This window comes from Mus caroli, unplaced genomic scaffold, assembly GCF_978045245.1.
Source record: "Mus caroli unplaced genomic scaffold, Mus_caroli_1 scaffold_15, whole genome shotgun sequence".
Classification (NCBI taxonomy): domain Eukaryota; kingdom Metazoa; phylum Chordata; class Mammalia; order Rodentia; family Muridae; genus Mus; species Mus caroli.
The window spans coordinates 51,879,747-51,901,848 of NW_028227270.1; the positions used below are offsets into that span (position 1 = coordinate 51,879,747).

General features: G+C 47.6%; 1 protein-coding gene and 1 long non-coding RNA gene across 2 annotated transcripts in view; one reads left to right on the forward strand and one right to left on the reverse strand.

The window, feature by feature from the left end:
• The first annotated feature begins 309 nt into the window (after positions 1-309).
• The window catches only part of Srd5a1 (steroid 5 alpha-reductase 1), a 36,238-nt gene continuing 14,445 nt past the window's right edge, over positions 310-22,102 (forward strand). Inside the window, exons 1-3 of the mRNA XM_021179799.3 lie at positions 310-792; positions 11,608-11,774; positions 16,889-16,990. Of these exons, the coding sequence (XP_021035458.1) occupies positions 512-792; positions 11,608-11,774; positions 16,889-16,990 (550 nt within the window). The 5' untranslated portion in view covers positions 310-511. The remainder of the gene's footprint in view (positions 793-11,607; positions 11,775-16,888; positions 16,991-22,102) is intronic.
• Positions 3,789-22,102, reverse strand: part of LOC147000898 (uncharacterized) — a 73,460-nt gene continuing 55,146 nt past the window's right edge. Inside the window, exons 4-5 of the long non-coding RNA XR_015045404.1 lie at positions 4,598-4,636; positions 3,789-3,854 (exon numbers count right to left, since the gene is read on the reverse strand). This is a non-coding gene — a long non-coding RNA (uncharacterized LOC147000898). The remainder of the gene's footprint in view (positions 3,855-4,597; positions 4,637-22,102) is intronic.

Consider the following 22,102-nt stretch of genomic DNA (forward strand, 5'->3'; position numbering starts at 1 on the left):
GGGTTAGACTGTGGAGGGGCGTGGTTGCAAGTTGGGCGGGGCGGAGCGAGAGTCAGTTTCGAGCGAAGAGGCGGGGTCTTTGCTGTGTAGGCGGGACTTTGTGGGTGACGCGAGGCTCTGGTGCTCCGCTGTGGAGCTGAGGGGGCGGAGCTCCGGCTAAACTTTTCGCGAGCCAAAGGAGCTCTCAGCCAATGTGTGTAGCGCTCCAAGATCGGGAGGGGCTCTGAGGGGCGGGGCTCTAGGCTAAGGCGCCCCCCGAGAGGGCGTGGCTCCCTGTGTGGGCGGGGTTTTACCCAATCGGTCTCTCGTTTGTATTCCGGGCGGGAGGGTATCTTCTGGTGGTGCTTGCCTTTGCTCCTGTCTCCGCCCGAGCAGGTGGCTCGCCCCTCCCCTGGGCAGGTACACCCTGCTGGAGCGCTGGCCCTTGTGGGCTGCTCTGCGCCCTCCTCCTGAGCTTATATGTGGCTCCATTTGGACACCCGAGCATGGAGCACGCTGCTCGACCTCAGCTATGGAGTTGGATGAGTTGTGCCTAATGGATGCGCTAGTCTACCTGCAGGGTTTCCTGGCTTTCGTGGCCTTCGTGGGGCTCCAGATGGTGGGCTCTTCCTACGGCCGCTACTCCTCACAGTGGTCCGGCCGCCGAGTGCCCGCGCGACCTGCCTGGTTCCTACAGGAGCTGCCTTCATTGATTTGGCCGCTGTACGAGTGCATCCGTCCTGCAGCCGCCCGACTGGACAACCTGCCTAACCGCGTCCTGCTGGCTATGTTTCTGATCCACTACGTGCAAAGGTAATGGTCTTCCCTCCTGCGCTTGCTCCCGAGGACCCGCGGGTCAGAGACTTAATTCCGAAATACAAAGGATGTCTAGAAAGGGAGGTAGAAAGGACCGCACAGAAGCGGTGGAAGTTCCTGTCTGATCAGGGATAGTGGCACAGTGGTCCGGATTTCTTCTCTGGCCATCTGCAGACTCCGCCCTAAGGAGTATCTGCGATGCCATCCAAGCTGCATTTCTACTGTTTCCCCCTTGGGGAATCTATCCCTGGTAGCCTGTCCCATAGCCAGGTGACCTAGCTTCAGCTTGCTAACAACCTACTCTGGAACTACTGTGGACCCCGAATGTGGACTGGAGCAATTTCAGAGATGTTTTGCTTTCTCTGTGTGAGAGGGTATGAATCTTTCCCAGGAGGTGTTATGTGAAAAATGTTTTAGTGACCGCCTCAAGTCTTTGGGTTTTCTAATAAACTGGACTGGACTGTCTCTAGGTCTTATCTTTAACTGACCCAACATTTATAAATAACGTTTAAATGTTTTCATCTAGATTCTGAAAAGTGCACAATTAAAAATAAAAAAAAGGATGTCTCTATATCTAAGGAAGTTGAGTTCTGTGACATTTGGGACATGGGAAAGTCTTATCCTCTCTGATCCTAAAGTATTCATTTCCTAGAGAGGCTGGGAGAATTCAATGTTGTGTTAATAGCCTCTGCTTTCTTATATCCAGTGAGGAGGAAGAATGAGTTTCTAAATCTGTTGCCCAAAGTCCACTATGGCCACTATGGTACATGAGTTGATTGATTTTTTTGCTGTTTTGTTTTGTTTGTTTGTTTTTTCAAGACTGAGTTTCTCTGTGTAACAGCCTGGCTGTCCTGGAGCTTACTTTATAGACCAGACTGGTCTTGAACTTTCAGAGTTCCGCTTGCCTCTGCCTCGTGAGAGCTGGGATTAAAGGCGTGCACCGCCACCATGCAGGGCTGGGGAGTTGATTTTTGAGTGATTTCTTGTCATTATTAATGCAGGCCCTTTATATGAGGGCACAATCAACATACAAGGAAGACGGAGTTCTGTGTAACCCAAATTGTTGATAGAGTATTCCAGAAGCTGAGGAGATGGCTCAGCAGGTGCATAGCCGTTCAAGCCCAAGGACTTGAGTTTGCATCCCACACAAGATTCTGCAATACCAGTGACCCTGTAGGGAAATGAATGCAGAGATGAGAGAACCCCTAGGGCCCAGGAGCTAGGTAAGATGGTGGTATACACAGCAGTGAACAACAGGTAGAAGGCAAATACCAACAGCCGAGGGTGTCTTCTGACCCACGTACATGCATCTCTTCTGTGGCATACGTGCATCTCTCCCTCCCTCCCTCCCTCCCTCCCTCCCTCCCTCCCTCCCTCCCTCCCTCCCTCCCTCTGTCCCTCCTTTCCTTCCTCCCTCTCACACACAGACACACACAAGTACAAAAAAGATATGGCCTATGAAACAAAGCTGTTATCAAATTGCTTGGTTTATTCTTAAGAAAGGCTGGGACCTTACTGCTGTCTGAATATCCACTGAACTCCTGTTCATGGAAGTATCTCCATAAGAACACCAGAATTTGTGTCTGTGTGTATCTCCAATGGATAAAAACAGGTCCTGCAAGGCAAAGTGCTAGAGGTATATAAGTCTAAATTACAAATTCTGGAGATTCCCTTTGGACTGAGAACGTAGCACAGTGGCAGACCAATCCCTTAAGATGTGCAGTGAAGGCTCTGAGAAGGGAGGCACTCTGTCCCTAGCACTGAGAGAAGGGAGGGGACTCACAGACTATTGGAATGAGAACGTATGTGCCGTATTCGATTGTACAGCCAAAAAGATTATCAAAAGCAGCCTATGGATTACATGCAGTATTTTGAAGCTAATAACTTGGCCTAAAGAGTTACGAGGAGTGGGGATAGGGTCAACAGTCTTAAGGTTAAACAGACATCCTTGCAGAAGTTATTTTTGGTGTGAGGTTGTGGTGACCATCGCTCAAGGTTCTGATGCTGGCAGAGTCTGGGGAGAGATAAGTCTTGTCAGGAACACATACGTGCAAGCCTCTCTGTGACTGCTCATTGGCTTTATCTGTCATTAGTACTTGACGAAAGTGATTCTTATTTGAACAGCTATCACCTTTTCCGTCTTTGATGGAGTACTTCCTCTGAAGTCTGCCTGATCTGGTCCTATGAACGAGGAATGGTAACTGGAGATCAGTGTTCACAAGCGCCCTGATCTCAGGCACATAAATGGGAAACTTAGAAGGAGAAGGAGCAGTTTTCATGAGCCCACTGTGGGGCTCTTTTCACTGTTTCATAGGCACTAAACATCACTGTCTTATTAAAATCCATGCGTTTGTAGAAGCTTATCATACAGTACAGAGTTCAACAGAGGCAAATTCAGATCTGTACCGGGAACCGTGCCTTAGAGATAAGCAATCAGATAAGTCAGAGGACCAGTGGGGATGAGCTGAGACCAGTTGTAACCATTAAACTTGCTTGACCTCTCAATTCACGGACTGGGGTCTCAGTTTCTCCAGAGCTTCGTACAAGCGTAACATGTGACATGAGTGCCAGCACTAACATCTAGCAGTGAGAATACATGTATCCCAAACGTGTGCAGCACGGGTGTACGTGCTACCTGCTCAGCACCCCCGGTAGCCTGATTCATCATTAGTTCTATGTTGCGGCCCGCCCGCGGTCCACAACACGAACGGTTCACTGAGAATGGCAGTTCCCTGCAAAGAGAGGAATCTAGACGGGGCGGAAGAAACAATGGAGTCAAGACAAGACTCTGATCAAGACTCAATTTAATATTTCCAGACACTCAGTTTATAAAGGAAGGGGGAGGGAACCCAATTTCCCGCCAAGTAACTCAGGGTCCAGTAGCAAGACGAACACGTGTGTGACTCCAGGCAGCAGAGGCAGGTTCCAGCAGTGGGCGTGGCAGGACGAATGAGCCGGTAGCTCCACCCTTGAGCAGGCAGGTTCCAGGCTGGGGGGAAGGGAGGCCACAGTTCTACTTTGTTTCTTTCTTCCCATTCTGGAGCAACCCAGCTATTCAACTGGGGGAGGGTGGAGAGGGAATCATTCTATCACACAGAATTCTTTCTCATACAAACATGACCCATTGTTCTGTTTAAGTTTTCTTACCCCAAACTCAGCCTGATAACTACCATCCTCTTCAGGACTACCTCTTCTATTTGACGATCCCTTTCCACCTTGCTTATATTTCCCTCTTTATCTTCATAGCTCGTGAATAATCTTATTTGCTAAACCCTCCCAGACAGACAAAACGCAGTCTACTTCGCACTAAAAGAACACATCTTGTGTTCTTCTCATTTTCCTACCCAGCCCCAAACCCTTCACTTTGATTTTTTTTTTTCTTGTGCCCTGTATATGTGACACTTAATGACACAGAGCAGGTGAAGACAAAAGTGGCCAAGGTTGAAATTCTCTCAGAGACCAGTGTTTGCTGCAGATGCATGCTCGATCACTGTGAAGTGTTTTAGGGAGGTCCTGCATATTGCTACACAATAAATAGTTCTTTGCATGGAATTTAATAAGCCCGGAGGACCTAAATTTACATTTAGCTATTGGTATTTCAGAAATTTCACTTAACTTGGAAATTACTAAATTCTGGGTGCCCTACATGCATAAAGAATTGAATTTGATCCCCAGGAGAGGAGAAAGAGAGAGGATGAAAATGGAGAGAAATAAGTCCATCTCACTCAGACTCTATTGGAGTATTATATAATTTAGTATAACTTTACATTTTCAACCTATATGGGTGGGATAATATACTTACTCCTTTAATCTCAGCACTCTGAGTTTGAACCCAGAGACCCTGAAAAAAAAAAAAACATTTTTTTTCAACTTACAAGGAAAATTCACTTTATTTATTTATGTATATATTTACTTATTTATTTTTGGTTTTCTGAGATGGGATTTCTCTGGGTAGCCCTAGCGGTCCTGGAACTCACTCTGTAGTCCAGGCCTTGAACTCAAGAGATCCACCTGCCTCTATGTCCTCCTGAGTGCTGGGATTAAAGGCCTGTGCCACCATACCTGGCTGCAGGATTCATTAATCTTCATTAATCTATCTTAGTTAGGGTTTCCATTGCTGTGAAGACATACCTGGAACAGGGCAACTCTGATAAAGGAAACCATTTGGTTGAGGCTGGCTTACGTTTTCAGGGTTCTAGTTCATTGTGGTCATGGCAGGATGCAGGCAGACATGATGCTGGAGAAGGAGCTGAGAGTCGACCCAAAGGGAGTAGAAAGAGACTGTGTCACCGGACATAGCTCAAGTATACGAGACCTCAAAACCTGCCCCTACAGTGACACACTTTCTCCAACAAGGTCACAGCTCCTAAGAGTGCCACTCACTGTGGGGCCCATAGACTCATTCACTATTCAAGCCACTACAGTCCCATCTACAATTACCTAACTTCATTAAGCGTCATACCTAGATGACCTGTGAAAAATGAGCTATGAAACAGTCACCATCTCAAGTTCAAAGACAACCTGAGCTGCATAGTGGGACCCTGGCTTAAGAAAACAAAGAACATACAGTGCCGTGCCAGGTGATCCTTTTGAAACAAAACATTATTTGTAAAATTGAGTTTATTAGTGAAAGGTCTCCTGCCGGGAGCAAGGAAGTCACTGAGAAGGACTGACCTTTTGACAGACAAGCGGAGAGCACAATGTTGTAAGCCCCGAGGGAGTTAAGGCACACAGGGCAGAGGGGGAATCCCTTCTTACCTGCCTCAGAGAGAAGGCCTGAGGACACAGGCCTGCAGCCAGGTCTTCCCTAACTTGACAATCTCTCAGCCTTCCCAGTGGCAGAAGGCTGAGAGATTGTCAAGAGGAAGAAAAGCAGGGCTCTGAGAATGGGACCGGGAACACGTCTGCTGGACCGGCAACACGTCTGCTGAAGTGTCCCCGACTTACAGGTGGATCTTACACATGCATCTTAGCTCCCTGGTGACCCAGCCCTGGAGAATCCAGAGTGGCACCTCCTTTCCCTGGAATCCAGACACACTAGGAGGCCTTAGGTGTCATGTCTGTCTCTCTGTGTAGCAAGTGAGGAGCCCAGAATCAACTATGAGGTTGGACACAGGGTAGGCAGCGGGTATTCTGGTCTGGCAGTCTTTTTTTTTTTTCTTTTTCCTTCTCTAGACAGGATTCCTCTTTGTGTAGCCCTGGCTGTCCTGGAACTCACTCTGTAGACTAGACTGACCTTGAATTCAGAGATCCACCTGCCTCTGCCTACTGAGTGCTAGGACAAAAGGCATTCACTGCCCCCACCACCCCCCCCCACCCCCCACCACCCCTACCCCCACCCCCACCCCCACCAACGCCGCCAAGCTTGGTCTGGGATTCTAACAGTTGTTTGTTTTTAAGCTTTTATAAATAAATGCTTCCAACATGTTTTCTTTTAAAAATATATTTGAAAAGCTAAAGCCCTTGGCAGTAGACACTGCCCTGGACTCTCAGCTCCACATTTGCTTTTAGAGGCTCACGCTTGAGATCTTAAACCCCTCAAAGATGCTAAGAGTTCTTCTTGGCCAGCCAGGCATGGGAAAGCAAGCATGCCGAGAATCCCGAGCACATCTCTCAGTTTGCCAACCAACTTCAGAACGCTTCGCTCATCACACTTGCTTAAAACATGGAATAAAAGAGATTTGGGTTGCATACTGTTAAAACATGTCATGTGTCCGAATGTTCTGCCTGCACATATGTCTTGTCTGCACCACATGGATGTAGTTCAGAAGATGTCAGGTACCCCGAAACAAATGACGGAGGATTGCAAGCTTCCATGTGGATGGACCTCTGAACCACCTCTCCAGCCCCTTCATTACTGTTAATAGGTATGCCCCCGTGTAACACAAAAATTCTTGTTTTAGAATATTTATTAATCGTGCATCAGAAAAACACTGATGTCAACATATCCGTTCATTTAAAGGACTGAGTCCAACCTATATTTCTGACAAAGTGGGACAAGGTTCAGCTTTGGGCTTTTTATTTTCCTTAATAAGTAATCAACCAAAACAAATCATTTGGGCTAAAGCAGGTCCCATAGCAGCATGCCTTGTTTGGTCCTTTGACACAGGATCTCATTGTGAAGCCCAGGCTGGCCTTACACTTTGGATCCTCCTGTCTGCTGGGGGGTGCAAGCCCGCCTGGCTTTGCCTGCCTGCCTGCCTGCCTGCTTGCCTGCTTGTTCTCTCTTTCTTTAAATTACTGTTCCACCTTCTTTCAATGCTTACTGAGTTTAGGGATGAACACCTACTGGTTTACATTTTAGGTAGGCCTGTTGGGGGAAATCCACACATGGTCCCTTGGAATTCGGTAACAGAATTTCTCAGTTTCCAATGGACTAGTCAGTGCAGGTGGGAGGCATCTTAAAGTGTTGTTTGCCGAGCTTTGGGTTCCCATGGCCCCTGTGGCAGACAGGTTTGTACCAGACAGAGGGAGTTTTTATTATTGTTTGAGGACAGGGATTTGACTCAGACAGGAAGGTGGTTGAAGAAAATGGCACAACTATTCCACCACCCTAAGCTATGGGTAGTGAAGCCTGACAAACTAATATACTTATTTCTCCGTTTGGAAATATAACAAGCAGAGAGGGCCCAAAGGGGGAGACACACACTTTGGGGGGTTGCAGAAGACAGCAAGAAAATTGCGGCATAGTCACAGGTCCTGCACATTCAAGAGAGTTGTGGTCAGTTGGGTGGGGCTTTGCAAAGGCAATTGAGTAGGGAGTGCCAGAAAGCGTTTTGTACAGGGATCCCTGATTCAGAGGATCAGTAATAAAGACACTCTCTCAAAACTGTTACCAGTGAGACGCTTCCTCCAGCAAGGCCACATATCTCCTAAATCCCACCCAACAGGAAGCCAAACCTTCACATGCTGGGCTACGGAAGACATTCTGTCGTTCAAACCACCACAGCCAAGTTGTGAAAAACAACTTGTAGAAGTGATTGTCTGTTCATCTGTTTGTTTGTTTGTTTGTTTGTTTGTTTTGTAAGGTGGCTATTGTGCAAGCCATACTTCCAGTAGAGACTTTTGCCAAGTACTTGTTCACAGGCACACGTGCAACAGGCTTGTTCTCCCTCATTACCTTCCACATTTAGTTACCTGTACTTTCACTGCTATTTGTGTTTGGCAGTGACAAGGTCCCACTGTATGGCCCCGGACTGCTTGGAACTTGATATGTACAACAGACTCAACAGGCTGGCTTGGAACTCACAGAAATCCTCCTGCCTCTGCCTGCAGAGTGCTGAGATTAAAGGCATGTGCTGGCACACTTGGCTTTGTTTTGTTTTGTTTTGTCTGTTTTTCTTTAGTAGAGTTTGGCAAGCACTGCATTCTGAGCCTCCCTGCTATCACAGGGCTATTGCAACACCATCCTATCCTGGGATAAATGCCTACACTGTACAGGATTTCCCACCAATGACATGGAGTTGTTTCTTCTGATGCCTTACCATGTAGGACTGACATTCGTGATAAACAGCCTACGGCCTGAAGCTCACACAGTACTGGCACATCCAAGCGTTTGATACTTGCGAGGTTCCATTTCACCTTTCACGCATGTGGGCCTGTCTGTGCTGGTCTTCTTCCAGGCTTCATGCCGGGCGAGCTTCTGAGCATATGAGGATAGAAACAGAGGCAGCGCTTCCTAAAAAGTCCCTTAGCATTCTGGGTCCAAGCCTTTGGATTTGAAATGCCAGGATTGATCATAGGCAAGTGAGAGAACAGAGGCAGCAGCCCTGCAAATGCAAAGGCCACTTCCAGAGTGGCAGGGGCTAAGCAGACCTTTCGGTAGGGAGGAGAGCCTGAGAGGCTCAGCCCAGCGGCCACCTTGGGCTGCTAAGTTTGGGGACTGGTGGCACTAGAGTCCTGATATCAGTGGCTTCGTTCGTTTATTTGTTTTTATTCTAGTTCAGTTAGAATTTCATTAACTTTAATTCACTAATTTACTTTAACTAATTTAAATTAAAGTTAGCATTCGAAATAATGAGCAGTTGCATGACCACTTTGTTGGTCATCCTTCTCTGCTTGCCTCCCCCCTCCCTCTACCTCCCCCACTTCCCCATCCCCCTCCCTGCCCTTTTCCTCTTCTCAATCTCTCCTTCTGCTTCCATGTCCCATCTGTTCTGCTGTCTTTTTATTTCATGTGTTCCATCAATATTTCCCCCCTCCTCAAAGTTCCCACTCTAGTTTTGAGACCTGTACTAGTACAATGTGTGTGTATGATATGTATGTGTGTATATACATATATATACACACACACATATAATTATTTAATGTGTATATAATTATAGATCATACACACATATATATGTATATGTATGTGTATAATATATAATATAATCTTATATATAAAAGTATATATGTGAGCCACCCATGAGAAAGAATATGCAGTATTTGTCTCACTGATTCTTGCTTGTTTTGCTTAACACAAGGAACTCCAGTTCTGTCCACTTTCCTGCAAAAGCCATGACTCAGTTTCTTTGTGATTGAGTGGAAAACTGCTCCAAAGCCCTTGTATTGCCAGGTGTGGTTTTTAAAACCTCTGGGAGATACTTGTATGTGTGGCAGAGGCTGTGGGGAGGGAGAGGTTCATGTCACTAGACACATAACGCATTCAAGTTTTCCCAGTAGAAAAGATAAGCAGTTTCCATTCACCACCACCACCACCACCACCACCCGACCCCAGGCATCTTGTTTATTTATTAAACAGTCATTCGAGCTGTATCGGCAAGTCCTGGAAGTATACCAGGGTGGAAACAGCATTTAATGCTGCTAAGAGGCCATTGCAGCCAGTCTGGCAAACTCTCCCTCGTCGGTACAGGTTGTTGTGGGTGACACAAGACTGAACGAGAGAGCAGAAGAGAACAGGGTCCCATGAGCAGGGCCCAGAAGTGGTGCTAACAGGTCTAGCCTGGCTCCTGTGTGACTGCACCATCGCCATGGGAATAGGAACCTGCTGTGGTGCTGAAGACAGGAGGAGGAGAAGAAGAGAAGGCAGTCGTGGCTGGGAGGTAGCAAGAGTAACGAATGGCAAGAGCCTGTACTCTTTGGAGAGTCTGTTGGACTCCCTTGACCAACAACTGAAGGGAGGTTTCCCATGCTTGGCAGTTGGGGCTTTATTAGGTCATCTGTGGCTCTGGAGGCAAGCAAACCATACAGCTACCTATAGCAGTCTATGGTGTGCAACTCCACTGGTATACTTGAAAAGTTCATGTAATTCAATTTGGTCCATTCCTTGGTATGCACATTCCATAAAACAACCTTGCAGATGCATTCCTTCCCATTAAATATTTGATGGCAACTCCTGAGTACCCAAAGAGATTAAAAAAAATGTAGATTCCAGCTCATGGAAAAACTGGCAAAGGCATAGCCTGAGTGTGGAAATTATGTCCATTGCAAGTTTACATGATAATGTAGATTTTGTGTTGAATTTTGGGCACCGTGGAAAGCAGTTGACATGACTTTAGATCCCAATAACCTTGGCATTAAACTGTGGTATGTTTGCACATTGATGCAGAACATTGCCTCTGAAGTTGCTGATGAATCATGGAGATAGTTATCAAGTCTGCAGAGAAGCTGTTCCCAGAAGCCCCGCAGAGCTCACCAGTAGTCTTGAGTGTTTTTGCTCACTGTCTGTGTCTGCTCTGAGCTCAGAACAGTGTGCGGACCCCTTTCTAAGCCATCAGACTATTGGGACAGAACATTGCAGCAAGGGCAGCCCATCCCTCGTGCTCAGAGCAAAAGGTGGTGGTGGAAGCCACGGCACACTGGATCCCTTCCTAATCCGACAGATTTGGAACATCAGATGCAGCAAGCAAGAGGAACACACGGACAGAGTAGCACTCCACACTCAAAACGTCTCAGCCAGTACTTGTGACTGGTTCAGAAATTAGCACTGAACGTAAAACCAGATTGGAGAACACTTGCTGTCTGTGATTCCAATGTCCTGGAGAAGTTGCCGTCCACGGAGTATCGCCCATCTCCAGAGTACCATTCATCCCTGAGAAACTCTGCAGCCTCAGCCCAGAGTGCTCAGGTTGTTTATTAATCTTCTCTGGGTTTTAATCATCTTAATTTTCTTTCTTCGTTTTGAACCTTTAATCCTGGGGATTAGCCAGGCGTGGTGGCACACACCTTTAATCCCAGCATTTGAGAGGCAGAGGCAGGTGGATTTCTGAGTTCAAGGCCAGACTGGTCTACAGAGTGAGTTCCAGGGCAGCCAGGGCTACACAGAGAAACCGTGTCTCAAAAAACAAAACCAAACAAATTCTGGGGATTAAACTCAAATTCTTATGTTCATAAGACAAGTATTTTCCCCAGCAAGATACCCTTCTGGCCACCCGTAAAGTGCATTTTACCAGGCATATTTTCTTTTAAAACCTTTATATTTCTAATTTATTTCTGTGACTTTAAGTGATGTGTCTGTGTGTCTGTCTGTGTGGGGGTGTGTGCGTGCTGACAGAGGCCGGGGTCAGGGTTATGTGTCAGGCTGCTTTGGCGGTTGTTTTAGGACACGGGGATCTGTCTAGTTTTCTCTGAGTTGGTGTATCTGTTTTATGTTCTGTTTGACTGGATCCTGAATACTATGGCTGGTGGACATGACTGAAGCATAATTAGTCCTTCATCTAAAGGCCCTGGTTTTAGCATAGAGTAAATCAACAGGAGTGTGAGCCAAGGGCGCCATCTGTACAGGACAAGCTCAAGCCATGTAAACCAGCGAAGCGACACAGAAGCAGGTTCTCCATGTCTCAAGTTCGTTTCTTCCTTGTGTTTCCCAAGGACGCTGGTTTTTCCGGTTCTGATCAGGGGAGGGAAGCCCACCCTGCTGTTCACCTTTGTCTTGGCCTTCTTGTTCTGCACCTTAAACGGCTACTTGCAGTGCCGGTACTTGAGCCAGTTTGCGGTGTATGCTGAAGACTGGGTAACCCATCCCTGTTTCCTGACAGGTGAGTGCACACAGGTCAGCCCCTTCCTCTCTCCTGCCCCACCGGCTTCTGTCAGAAAGCCCACATTAGAGAGGGAACCACAAGTCTATAGAGGGAACCACAAGTCTATAGAGCGAACCACAAGTCTATAGAGCGAACCACAAGTCTATAAGAAGAGGAGTTGCTTCGCTCGCTCTCTCGCTCTCTCAAATGCTTTTATTTTTAATGTATTTTTTGAGAATTTCATACATGTGTATTGTATTGCTTTTTTTAAAAAAAAAATTATGTATGTGAGTACACTGTTGCTGTCTTCAGACACACCAGAAGAGAGCACTGGATCCCATTACGGATGGCTGTGAGCTACCATGTGGTTGCTGGGAATTGAACTCAGGACCTCTGCAAGAGCAGTCAGTGCTCTTAACCGCTGAGCCATCTCTCCAGCCCCATATATTGTATTTATAATCTTCCCACCCGTCTCTCCCCATCCTCAGACTCTTCCATGTCTCCACAACATCCTCTCAGACTCATGACCCCTTTTTCTTTAACTATTGTGACACATGTATACACACACACACACACCTCAGGAAACCCACTGAGCATCCATTGTGGCTCATGTGTATATGCGTTTAGGGCTGACCACTTGGGACTGGATGCCCTAACATGGAGCTGATCCCTAGAGAAAAGTTGATTCTCCCCCTCTCAGTGGCCATTGGTCACCTTCAGCTCTTCATTGTGTGAAATTTCCCCCAGACGCATCGGCATACCAGCTGGTGGTGTCACCTTGTAAGTCTTTGTTTAGGTAACTGTACCGTTGAGACTTCATGGGCACACTTCATGTCATGTCTAGAAGGTACTATGTCACAGCAGATGTCCTGGTCCTCTGGCTCTTACAATCTTTATTCGTCCCCTTTCTTGATATTCTCTGAACCTTGACTGTAGTGGTTGGGTTACGTATCGGCTCAAATTGGGCAGTGTGCCCTCAGTTCTCTGCGTGGTGAGAGATATAGGTTCCTGTAATGGTGTCTGCTGCAAGAAGATGCTTCCTTGAACACTTGGCTAGGTTGGAGCACAGGACCTTAGCTAGGCCTGGGTCTCAAATGAATCAAATGAGTCATATTTATGTAAACTGTTGGGATCGTTCTGATAACATCCTTTCTGCCGGTGGGTGTAGTCATCATCTGAAGCAGCTCCTGGGATAGGCACAGCACGTCACCCAGCAGCACCCTGAGCTGTCTGTCAAGTGTTTACAGACCTCTTGTTTTCCCCACCATTAAACGGAAGGACCCGGATATAGCAGTGGCGCGCCCAGCAGGAAGCGAGCCAGGTCCCTCACCTGTGTGTGGGTTCCGTCCAGGGCTTCCCTCTGTGAAGACACTGGAAGCTGCATGGATAGGTAGTTGTCCTTCAGCTAGTTACGGCCAGAAGCAACATTATAAGGAGAAACTCAGTTTGAAAGATTTGCCCTGGCACGTAACAGAGGAAGAGGATTCTCTGGGCTGCAGTGATGTATGATGCAGGTGGAAGGGCTTTACCACAGAAATGCACAGCCTGTTGCAAACTGTCAGTGTGTTCAAGGAGGCTGAGGCAGAGGGAAGGTTGTAAGAGCAAAGTGAAGGGGAGTGTGGAAGGTATTTACAAAGATAGCAATGGTGGTATCGAGTTAGGGGCAGACCCCTTACAGACACATCTCCTAAAAGGTGCAGTAGCTGCTGGATAGGGCTGAGTAGGATTCTGGCAGAAGCTGTGTGGTAGTTACCACATGAGTATACACATGCTCCCCCCCCCCTTATTGTTTCTACATAAATACATGCTTGCTCCCCTGCTCTAGTGATCCTATATGTACACATGCATGCCCCCCTGTTCTACTGTTTCTACATGTATATATGCAATGTCCCTTGTTCTACTGTTCCTACATGTACACACGCATGCCCCCCCACTCTGTTGTTCCTACATGTATATACATGCGTGCTTGCTCCTGCTCTACTCTTCCTATATGTATACATACATGCCCCCCCACTCTATTGTTTGCCCTCCCTCCACACACACACTCTATTGTTCCCACATGTACATGCGTGTCCCCTCTCCCGGCTCGGCTTACTTATTTATTTCAATTAGGTTTGGCAAAAGCGGCTCCATTTTAACTCTGGTAATGTATCAGTTATTACTCTCCTTTCTTTGACAAAATATGAAACAAAGCAGCTGAAGGAAGGAAGGGTTTATTGGGGCTCACAGTTTGAGGGTACAACCCATCATGGCAGGGGAGGCTCGGCAGCAGGGGAGGGAGGTGGCTGATCACATTGAATCCACAGTCGGGAAGCAGAGAGAGATGAGGGCTACAGCTCAGCTTGGGTTCTCTTTATTCAGCTCTTGACCTTAGCTGTGGAAGGAGCCACCATATTCGGGGTGGATCTTCCACCCTAGTTAGAGTTGGAAGGGAAGGAGAGGAGGGGAACAGAATTGAGCTCCAAGAACCTGCCCCAGCCCCCAGAGCCCAGTGCTCCTGGAACCCTGTCAGATGCATCCCGGAGGTTTGCTTCTTCCCCACAAAATGCTACATTTTCATCCCTGTGCTACACTTGTTACTCCACATTCTGAGTAGCAAGCAGTAGCCAAGCCACAGCCTGGATACTCTCTTGTCTTAAGAGTCCTTCCACAGAGCAAGTGAGGCCGCTTCTTTTGAATTCAGCCCCATTCCAGTTCTCAGGATGTAGGCAGAATGCTGCCAGTCTTTGCCACAATGTAGCATCATAAATGGCTTCTAGCCCAGTTCCTGATACTGTGTTCCCCTCTGGGATAGCATGAAGCAGGTCTCTACTATCTATGTTTCTCTTGGGAATCTGGACTTCTGAACTCCCACCAGGATAGGCCAGTAAGTTTTGCTTACATCTTTCTCCAGCTTCTCCAGCATGAAGTTCCAACTCCCACTGTAAGCCAGTTAGGAGCGTGGCGGTCAAGGTTATCTTTGCACCGTTGCTATTTTTTTTTAATGTTTAGGATAGTGATTTTTTTGTTTTTTTTAAGATTTATTTCTATGAGTATACTGTAGCTATTTCCAGACACACCAGAAGAAGGCATCAGATTCCTTTACAGATGGTTGTGAACCACTATGTGGTTGCTGGGAATTGAACTCAGGACCTCTGGAAGAGCAGTCAGCCCTCTTAACCACTCCAGCCCGCACCGTTGCTATCTTTGTAAATACCTTCATTTTGCTCTTATAGGAATGCTGTACCCCTCCTTCAAAGTAGTTTTGATTGGTATTAGTATTTTTCTCCTCCCTGTAACAAAAATCACTATTTGAGAGGACAGCACATCCTGCTAGCATGACCTGGTAGTAACTGGTCATGTTGTGTCAGCAGTTGGAAGGCAAAGGGCAGTGAACTCTGCTATCAGGCTGGCTTTCTCCTTTTATTTAATCTAGGACCCCAGCCTGTGGCACAGTGCATCTTCTAACTCCGTTAACCCGTGCACACTTGTCCAGATGTTTGTCTCCTCTGTGTCTGACCCTATCGAGCTGACAATCAATTTTTAACCATCTCAGATACATTTTTTTAAAGGTTTTAAAAATTCCACAAGTTAAATTCAGTGCATGTCTTGGATGAACACAAATGCTAGTTTTCTCCCAATTTCCAGCATTGAGGAAAGCTGGTCTCCCAGAAGGGAAATGGGGTAAACACAGGATCCGGACAGTCTACTTTCCTTTATGACTACGTAAGAGCCAAATCATGTAGATATAAAATCCAAAATCCAACCATAAGAAGAACTAGTGAGTCCACTCTAGATACAGAAAGCCTTATCACAGCATTTGATATGTTTAGGAAAAAAAACATGTTATTTCCGGTGTCAGTGTCAGGATAAGGAGACCTAGGAGCCTATTCTGAAGGCTCTGTTTACTATGAGAGGGCACCCTGTGGCCTGGCAAATTCAACAGTTTCCTTAGGGCACACAGCACTGATAACTGTTGCAACACCATTTGGCCTTCACATTTTTAATATTGCAGAAAAATCAGATTTGGCTTTTGATATCGGAGTAATTTTTTTTTTATTGTTGTTGCTGTTATAAAGCAGAGTTTTGGCGTTTTGCCTTTCCTGGTGAAAATAGCTGGTGTGACACATACACTTTCCGTGATGACCACTTCTGAGACACGTACACTTTCCGTGATGACCACTTCTGAGAGCCTCTTTCCTAACCTCCATGCAGGAGCAGACATGAATGCATCTTCATTAAAGTCTAGCACGCCGGCCGCACCCTAAAAAAAGGAACACTCTTGACGGCTCTAAGAAACATCCCAGGGAAAGAGGCCTCAGAGGTGCTGGGTGGGGGCCAGCGAGAGCCGTGTAGTTTGTAACCCCTGGGGATGGAAGCTAAGGGGACGAGTGGCCAAGTGTCAGAGGAGAGATGACTCGGGGGCTGGGAACAGGTTAATGGAGTGAAAGCCAGGGACGTGCACTACAGATCCAGAAGGAAAAGGAAAGATGAGGAGCAGAATCACGATCCTAGGATCTATGCCTACTCCCCAGGGGTAAGGTGTGTAGCCAGTAAGCATGTGCCTCTCCTTATATGGAGGGGAGGCCTTGAGCATTTCCTCATGCAGTTTTCCAGAGGAAAAGGGGAGATAAACCTACTTGTAGGCTAGTTCCCTGTTCAGGTCATACGTGCAGGCTATTTCCCTTGTCCAGGTCATACGTGCAGGCTATTTCCCTTGTCCAGGTCATACGTGCAGGCTATTTCCCTTGTCCAGGTCATACGTGCAGGCTATTTCCCTTGTCCAGGTCATACGTGCAGGCTATTTCCCTTGTCCAGGTCATACGTGCAGACTATTTCCCCTTTCCCGCTCATACGTGCAGGCTAGTTCCCCTGACCAGGTCATAAGTCCTGTTTTCTGTTCCTGTCATGGTAAAAACACAGGTTGAGACCACGAATTAGGTCAGAGTGTTTTGGGTAGAATGGCTGTCCATAGCATGCTCAAGGAAGCAGCCTACCGCCACTGCTCACACTGGTACATGTGGTGTTGCTGCAAGCCACTGCTCACACTCAGGCTGACATCAGTACAAAGGATGGAGGTGTGCTGTTCAGTTGAGCATGGCTTCCTTAAGTCTTGTCAGTTATTAACTATAATCATCTTGTTTATTCTTCAGGCTTTGCCCTGTGGTTAGTGGGCATGGTGATAAACATTCACTCAGACCACATCCTGCGGAATCTGAGAAAACCAGGGGAAACTGGATACAAAATACCCAGGGGTAAGTATGGAGGGAAACTGGATACAAAATACCCAGGGGTAAGCATGGAGTTGCTACACAGTTGCTTTGCACACTGCCTACTTGCCTTCCTTTCTCAGCTCTGCAAATTCACAGCCTCATGGGGCAGCATTTCCTACTGACTGAAAGTTTACATTGTGAACCACAGTTAGATCTGGCTTTTGGAAGATGATTAAGGGGTGAAGGCTGTCAGTGTTTGGAGGCAGGACAAGGAGGACATACAGGCCACTCTGGTACTTCCAGTCCAGCACTGTGATGGGATGGCTTCTTTTATCAAATCTCCATCTTTAAAAGCTGCATAAAATATTGGATGAGATTTTTTGTTATTGTTGTTTAGAAAAACCTTTAAAAATACATTAAGTGTACTGCCTGGAAAAGCAGTCATGTGCCAACAGCATCTGAGTGTGTGGAGGAGTTCGAAGAATAGGGTGTGACCGTGAATGACTGGTACCCCTTCCTGTTCACTTATAGCCCAAATCCATGGCCCTTGGTTCCTCTGAGAAGCTCAGAGCTGTGGGTTATGTTCCCTATGGTGTGGTGCTTCCACTGGCCTGGCCGTAAAGTCCTGGAGACACCTGCCTTCACCACATCCATACAGCCCTCACTGCAGTGTCATGCCCAGAGGAAGGGATGTTCAGAAGTTGTGGGTCCCACGAGGAACTAGAACACTGTGTATCAGAGGTCCACTGACCTGGAGGACTGGATAGGGGCAGATTTTAAAGTGGGGGTGTCATTGATGGGTAAACTAGGAAAGTTTTGTGGGTGAACCTAAAACTTTGATAAAGAAAGCATGTGAGGTTGATTAATAACAAAAATAAGATGTGCCCCCCCCAAAAAAAACCCAGTAAAATAAACCACACCAAATTTCAAATTAATGCTAACTTCTAAGAGTCAGGAAGTAGCAAAGCCAACCCGAAAGTTCCAGCCGTGTGATAGGCTGCTGTGTGACTTTTCCTGAAGAGGTATGAGCAATGATCTATTCTCCCAAGGCAGGGCACTGAAGACTGCACAAAGAAAGGATTCCACTCCAGTCTAGAGTCGTGAGCAGGTGGGTTGCTTGGTGTGGCTTACGGGAGCATGGGTGACTCAGAGGCAGCTGGGCCCCCACAGCCCACCCCAGCCCGGGAGTGACTCACAAAAGCCACATTGCTGGAGTACCCTGCCTGACTTGCCCACTGGCAGCTTGCCGGGGTCAGAAGGTCTCTCCTCCCCTGCAGTGACTATGGCCTTTCTAGTGTGAGAGGTGCCCTGTGAACCCTATCACTTTTCAAGAGACTCCTGAACCATGTAAACATTGCGGGGTGGTTTCTCGGTCTCATGCCTTCCTCTGTGTGCGAAGGTTTCAGTTTGACGGAGACAGCAACACAGCTTAGGCGTGGCAGGGGACAAGAGCTGAGGCATGGGAGAGGGTTGTTGAGGTTGAGCGCTTGTGAGCTCCACTGCGGGAGTCCAGTGCGGCTCTCCAAAGGAGAGCGTGCCTGGGCACTGCCCCTGCCTCCTGCCTCCCATCCACATCTGCGTGCTAAGTACCTGATTCCAGATGTGGGAGACTGATGCAGGGCACAGACAGAAGGATGCACAAATTGCTCAAAGTCCAAGGAAGTGACAGGTTCAACAAGCACACCTCTCTTGTCGCTACAACCAGTTACCGATCGATCAGACGGTAACTTGAGGAGGACGTTTTGGCTTGCGGTTGAGAGGGTACCAGGAAGCATGGCAGAATGTCACGGCTGGGACACCTCACCTCAGGGATCAGGAAGCCGAGGTGAAATCAGGATTGGGCTAGAAATACTCTGAAGGTCTACCCGCCTTGACAGCCACTTTCTCCTAAAAGTCCTATAAGCTCCCCCAAATGGTGCCAGCACTGGGAAGCAAGTGTACAGACACACGAGTCTATGGGGCACACTTCATATTCACTGCTGCTCATAAAGTCCAGAGATCCCAGGGGAGGGTGGTGCCTAGGCAGCATGGTCGCATGGAAGCCCAGAGGCACTGGGCTATACATCCCCCTCGCCGCAGAGATGCCATCCAGATGCTTGCCCCTTTCCCTTCTTTTTCATTCAAAATTCTCACCGTCTATTCATGGCTGGCTTAGAACTTGTTCTGTAGACCAGGCTACTCCCAAGCTCACAGAGACTCCACCCCCACCCCACCCCACCCCACCCCCATCCCCTGCTCCCATTTCCCAAGTGACTGGTATCAAAGGCGTGTGCCATCATGTCCAGCTCCTCTCATTCCTCGATGCCAGATTTATGTCCTAACCCAACATATTAAAACCTGAAGATCAAGAAAGAGAAAATGAGGAGAACTTCTCAGACACGGTTAAGGAAGCAGCCGCAAAACCTGTCTGAACAGGAATGCCTCCCAACAAGCAGAGGAAGCTGGAGCTGACATCCCAGTGCGGTTTGTCTTTGGGCACAGAAGTGAAGGGGATGCAGCATCAGTGCCTGTTGGCTGGAGGCTAGCAGAGTACCACCTGTAACAGGCAGAGCGGCCTTCATCCCGCAGTGAGGACTAACAACTCCTTGTCTGCAGCAGCACCTCCCCAGAGGCCTCCACAGCCCTGAGGGCAAGCTGAGCAGAAATGCAAAGACTAATGTCTCCCAGACAACCAGAGATGCCACAGGCACCCAGGAAAGGCCAGGCAGGCAATCTCTTCCACAGTTCATCATTTCTAATCTTTTGAGTGCAGAGGAATGCCAGGAACACCAGAGACAACAGAAGAACAACCAGCAGGTCCCACCCGAAGGATATAAAACATGTAAGTGAAAAGAGAATGAAATGAAGCCTGAGAGACTCTGTTCCATGATACCTGCACAAAGCAGGGGGACCTCCGGGGTGCCCTGAAAACCCAAGTCAAGAGAACATTGGTGAGGAAGCCTCATCCCTGCCATTCAGAGGAGCTCAGCACACACCACGGGTAACTGACAGAAAGCCATCAGCTGCACCGGACAGTTCTCCGCTTGGTGGCTGCTCAGATCCTTGAGGGGACCCCCCAAGGAGGATACACATGCTTTTACCGTAGCATTCCTTGCATGTACTCTGTTGGTGGTTTTGAAGACCCAGGGCACCAGGGATGGATGAGGTGAGATAGCCCCGAGTCTTGAGCTTGCCCCCTCACTGCACACTCTGGATTTCAAGAGGCTCTTTGAACGTGGCAAGGCCACATTTTCTCCTACACTAGGTCTGTGCTCAGTGACGGAGTCACACCCGGCAGAATCATTTACCAGAGTTGACATTTACAGTGGTGTCACTGGCCAAGGCCAAGTGAGCTTGTTTGGCAGGTAGGTGGCAGAAATGGGAATAGATATGGAGATAGGATCCCAGCATGTCCACACAGGCAGGTACAGAGACCCATGCAACTTGGACAAAGGGCAAGCACTGTGGGCTATAGGCAACAGGAATAACCCACTGCTTTGTTTGTTCAATTAATATATTTTTAAAGAGCAGATAAAAACTTGACTGGCTGGTTAGAAGGTCCTGGGGATCTGCCTGCCTCCATCTCCCCAGATCCAAGATTACAAGCATGGGCTCCTTGTGGCCTTTTTATGTCTGGCGTAGGGATCAAAAATCCAGTCCTTGTGCTTACAAGGCAAATGACCGGGCCATCTGATCCGTTCTTAAGCTTCATAAAATCAGCATATTTTAATGTCCTCGGCAGTGCACTCATTCATGACATGTTGTACAAACTTCAAACACTGTCTTGTTCTGCGCGTCTTTTTTTTTTTTTGGTTTTTTTCGAGACAGGGTTTCTCTGTGTAGCCCTGTCTGTCCTGGAACTCACTTTGTAGACCAGGCTGGCCTCGAACTCAGAAATCCACCTGCCTCTGCCTCCCAAGAGCTGGGATTAAAGGCGTGCACCACCACGCCTGGCCTGTTCTGCGAGTCCTTAACGCTGCCTGTGTATTAAAGGAACAACACCGGGATGGTGAGATGTCTCCATGGTTAAGAGCACTGACTGCTCTTCCAAAGGTCCTAAGTTCAAATCCCAGCAACCACATGGTGGCTCACAATCATCCACAATGAGATCTGATGCCCTCTTCTGGTGTGTCTGAAGACAGCTACAGTGTACTTACATATAACAATAAATAAATCTTAAAAAAAAAAAAGGAAAAAAAAGGAACAACACCTAGCAGAGTGTCTGGGATTTTCAGTCAGCTAGCTGTATGCTCACCAGCTCCTGCCCCCACCCCCATGTGTTTCCCCCAAGAAAGTCACCTCTCCACACTGGACACCAAAGAGAAAGATCACTTAGAGTCCTGTTGCAGCCTCAGCTCCAGGTTGGGGTGTTGTGGCATTTGAAGCAAGTCTGTAGAGGTGCCCAGTTCGAGGACTCAGACAATTTTTTTTTCATTTTTCATTATCATCATCATCGTCATCGCCGTTGTCATGTGAGCCTGTGTATGTATGTGCAGGGGCAGGCACATGCCACACAGCACACATGTGGAGGTCAGAGGACAACTCCCGGATTCAGTTCTTTCCTGCCAGTCTGTGGCTCTGAGGGTAGAGCTTAGGCCGTCAAGCTTGGCAACAAGCACCCTTAGCTGCCTCTGGGCACAAGCCCAAGCTCTAGCCTCTCCGGTAGACACTACCTATACCCTAAGTCCTGTGTCATATCCCCAAGACACTTGGGTTTTCATGGAGGATACCATGTACCCTATGCCACTGCACCAGTGTGTACCCTTGTTTCTTTCTTTTCCTTGGCGACGAGCAAGACAGTATCATCCCAAGAAGTGTCTAAAGCAACAAATGATCCCCACAACCTGCTTGCTGGACTCTGACCACAGAGGCACACAGACAGGAGTTCTAAAAACAGAACCTGAGATGTGTGCGCACGCACACGCACGCACACACACGCACACTCATACACACACACATATACATGCCTACATATACATACACACATTCATACACAAACATGCATGCACACATACACACACACATACACATGCCTACATACACACACACATACACATGCCTACATACACACATACACATATGAACACACACATACACATGCCTACATACATACACATACACACACATACATGTAAACACACATACACACATGCTTGCATACACACATACATACAT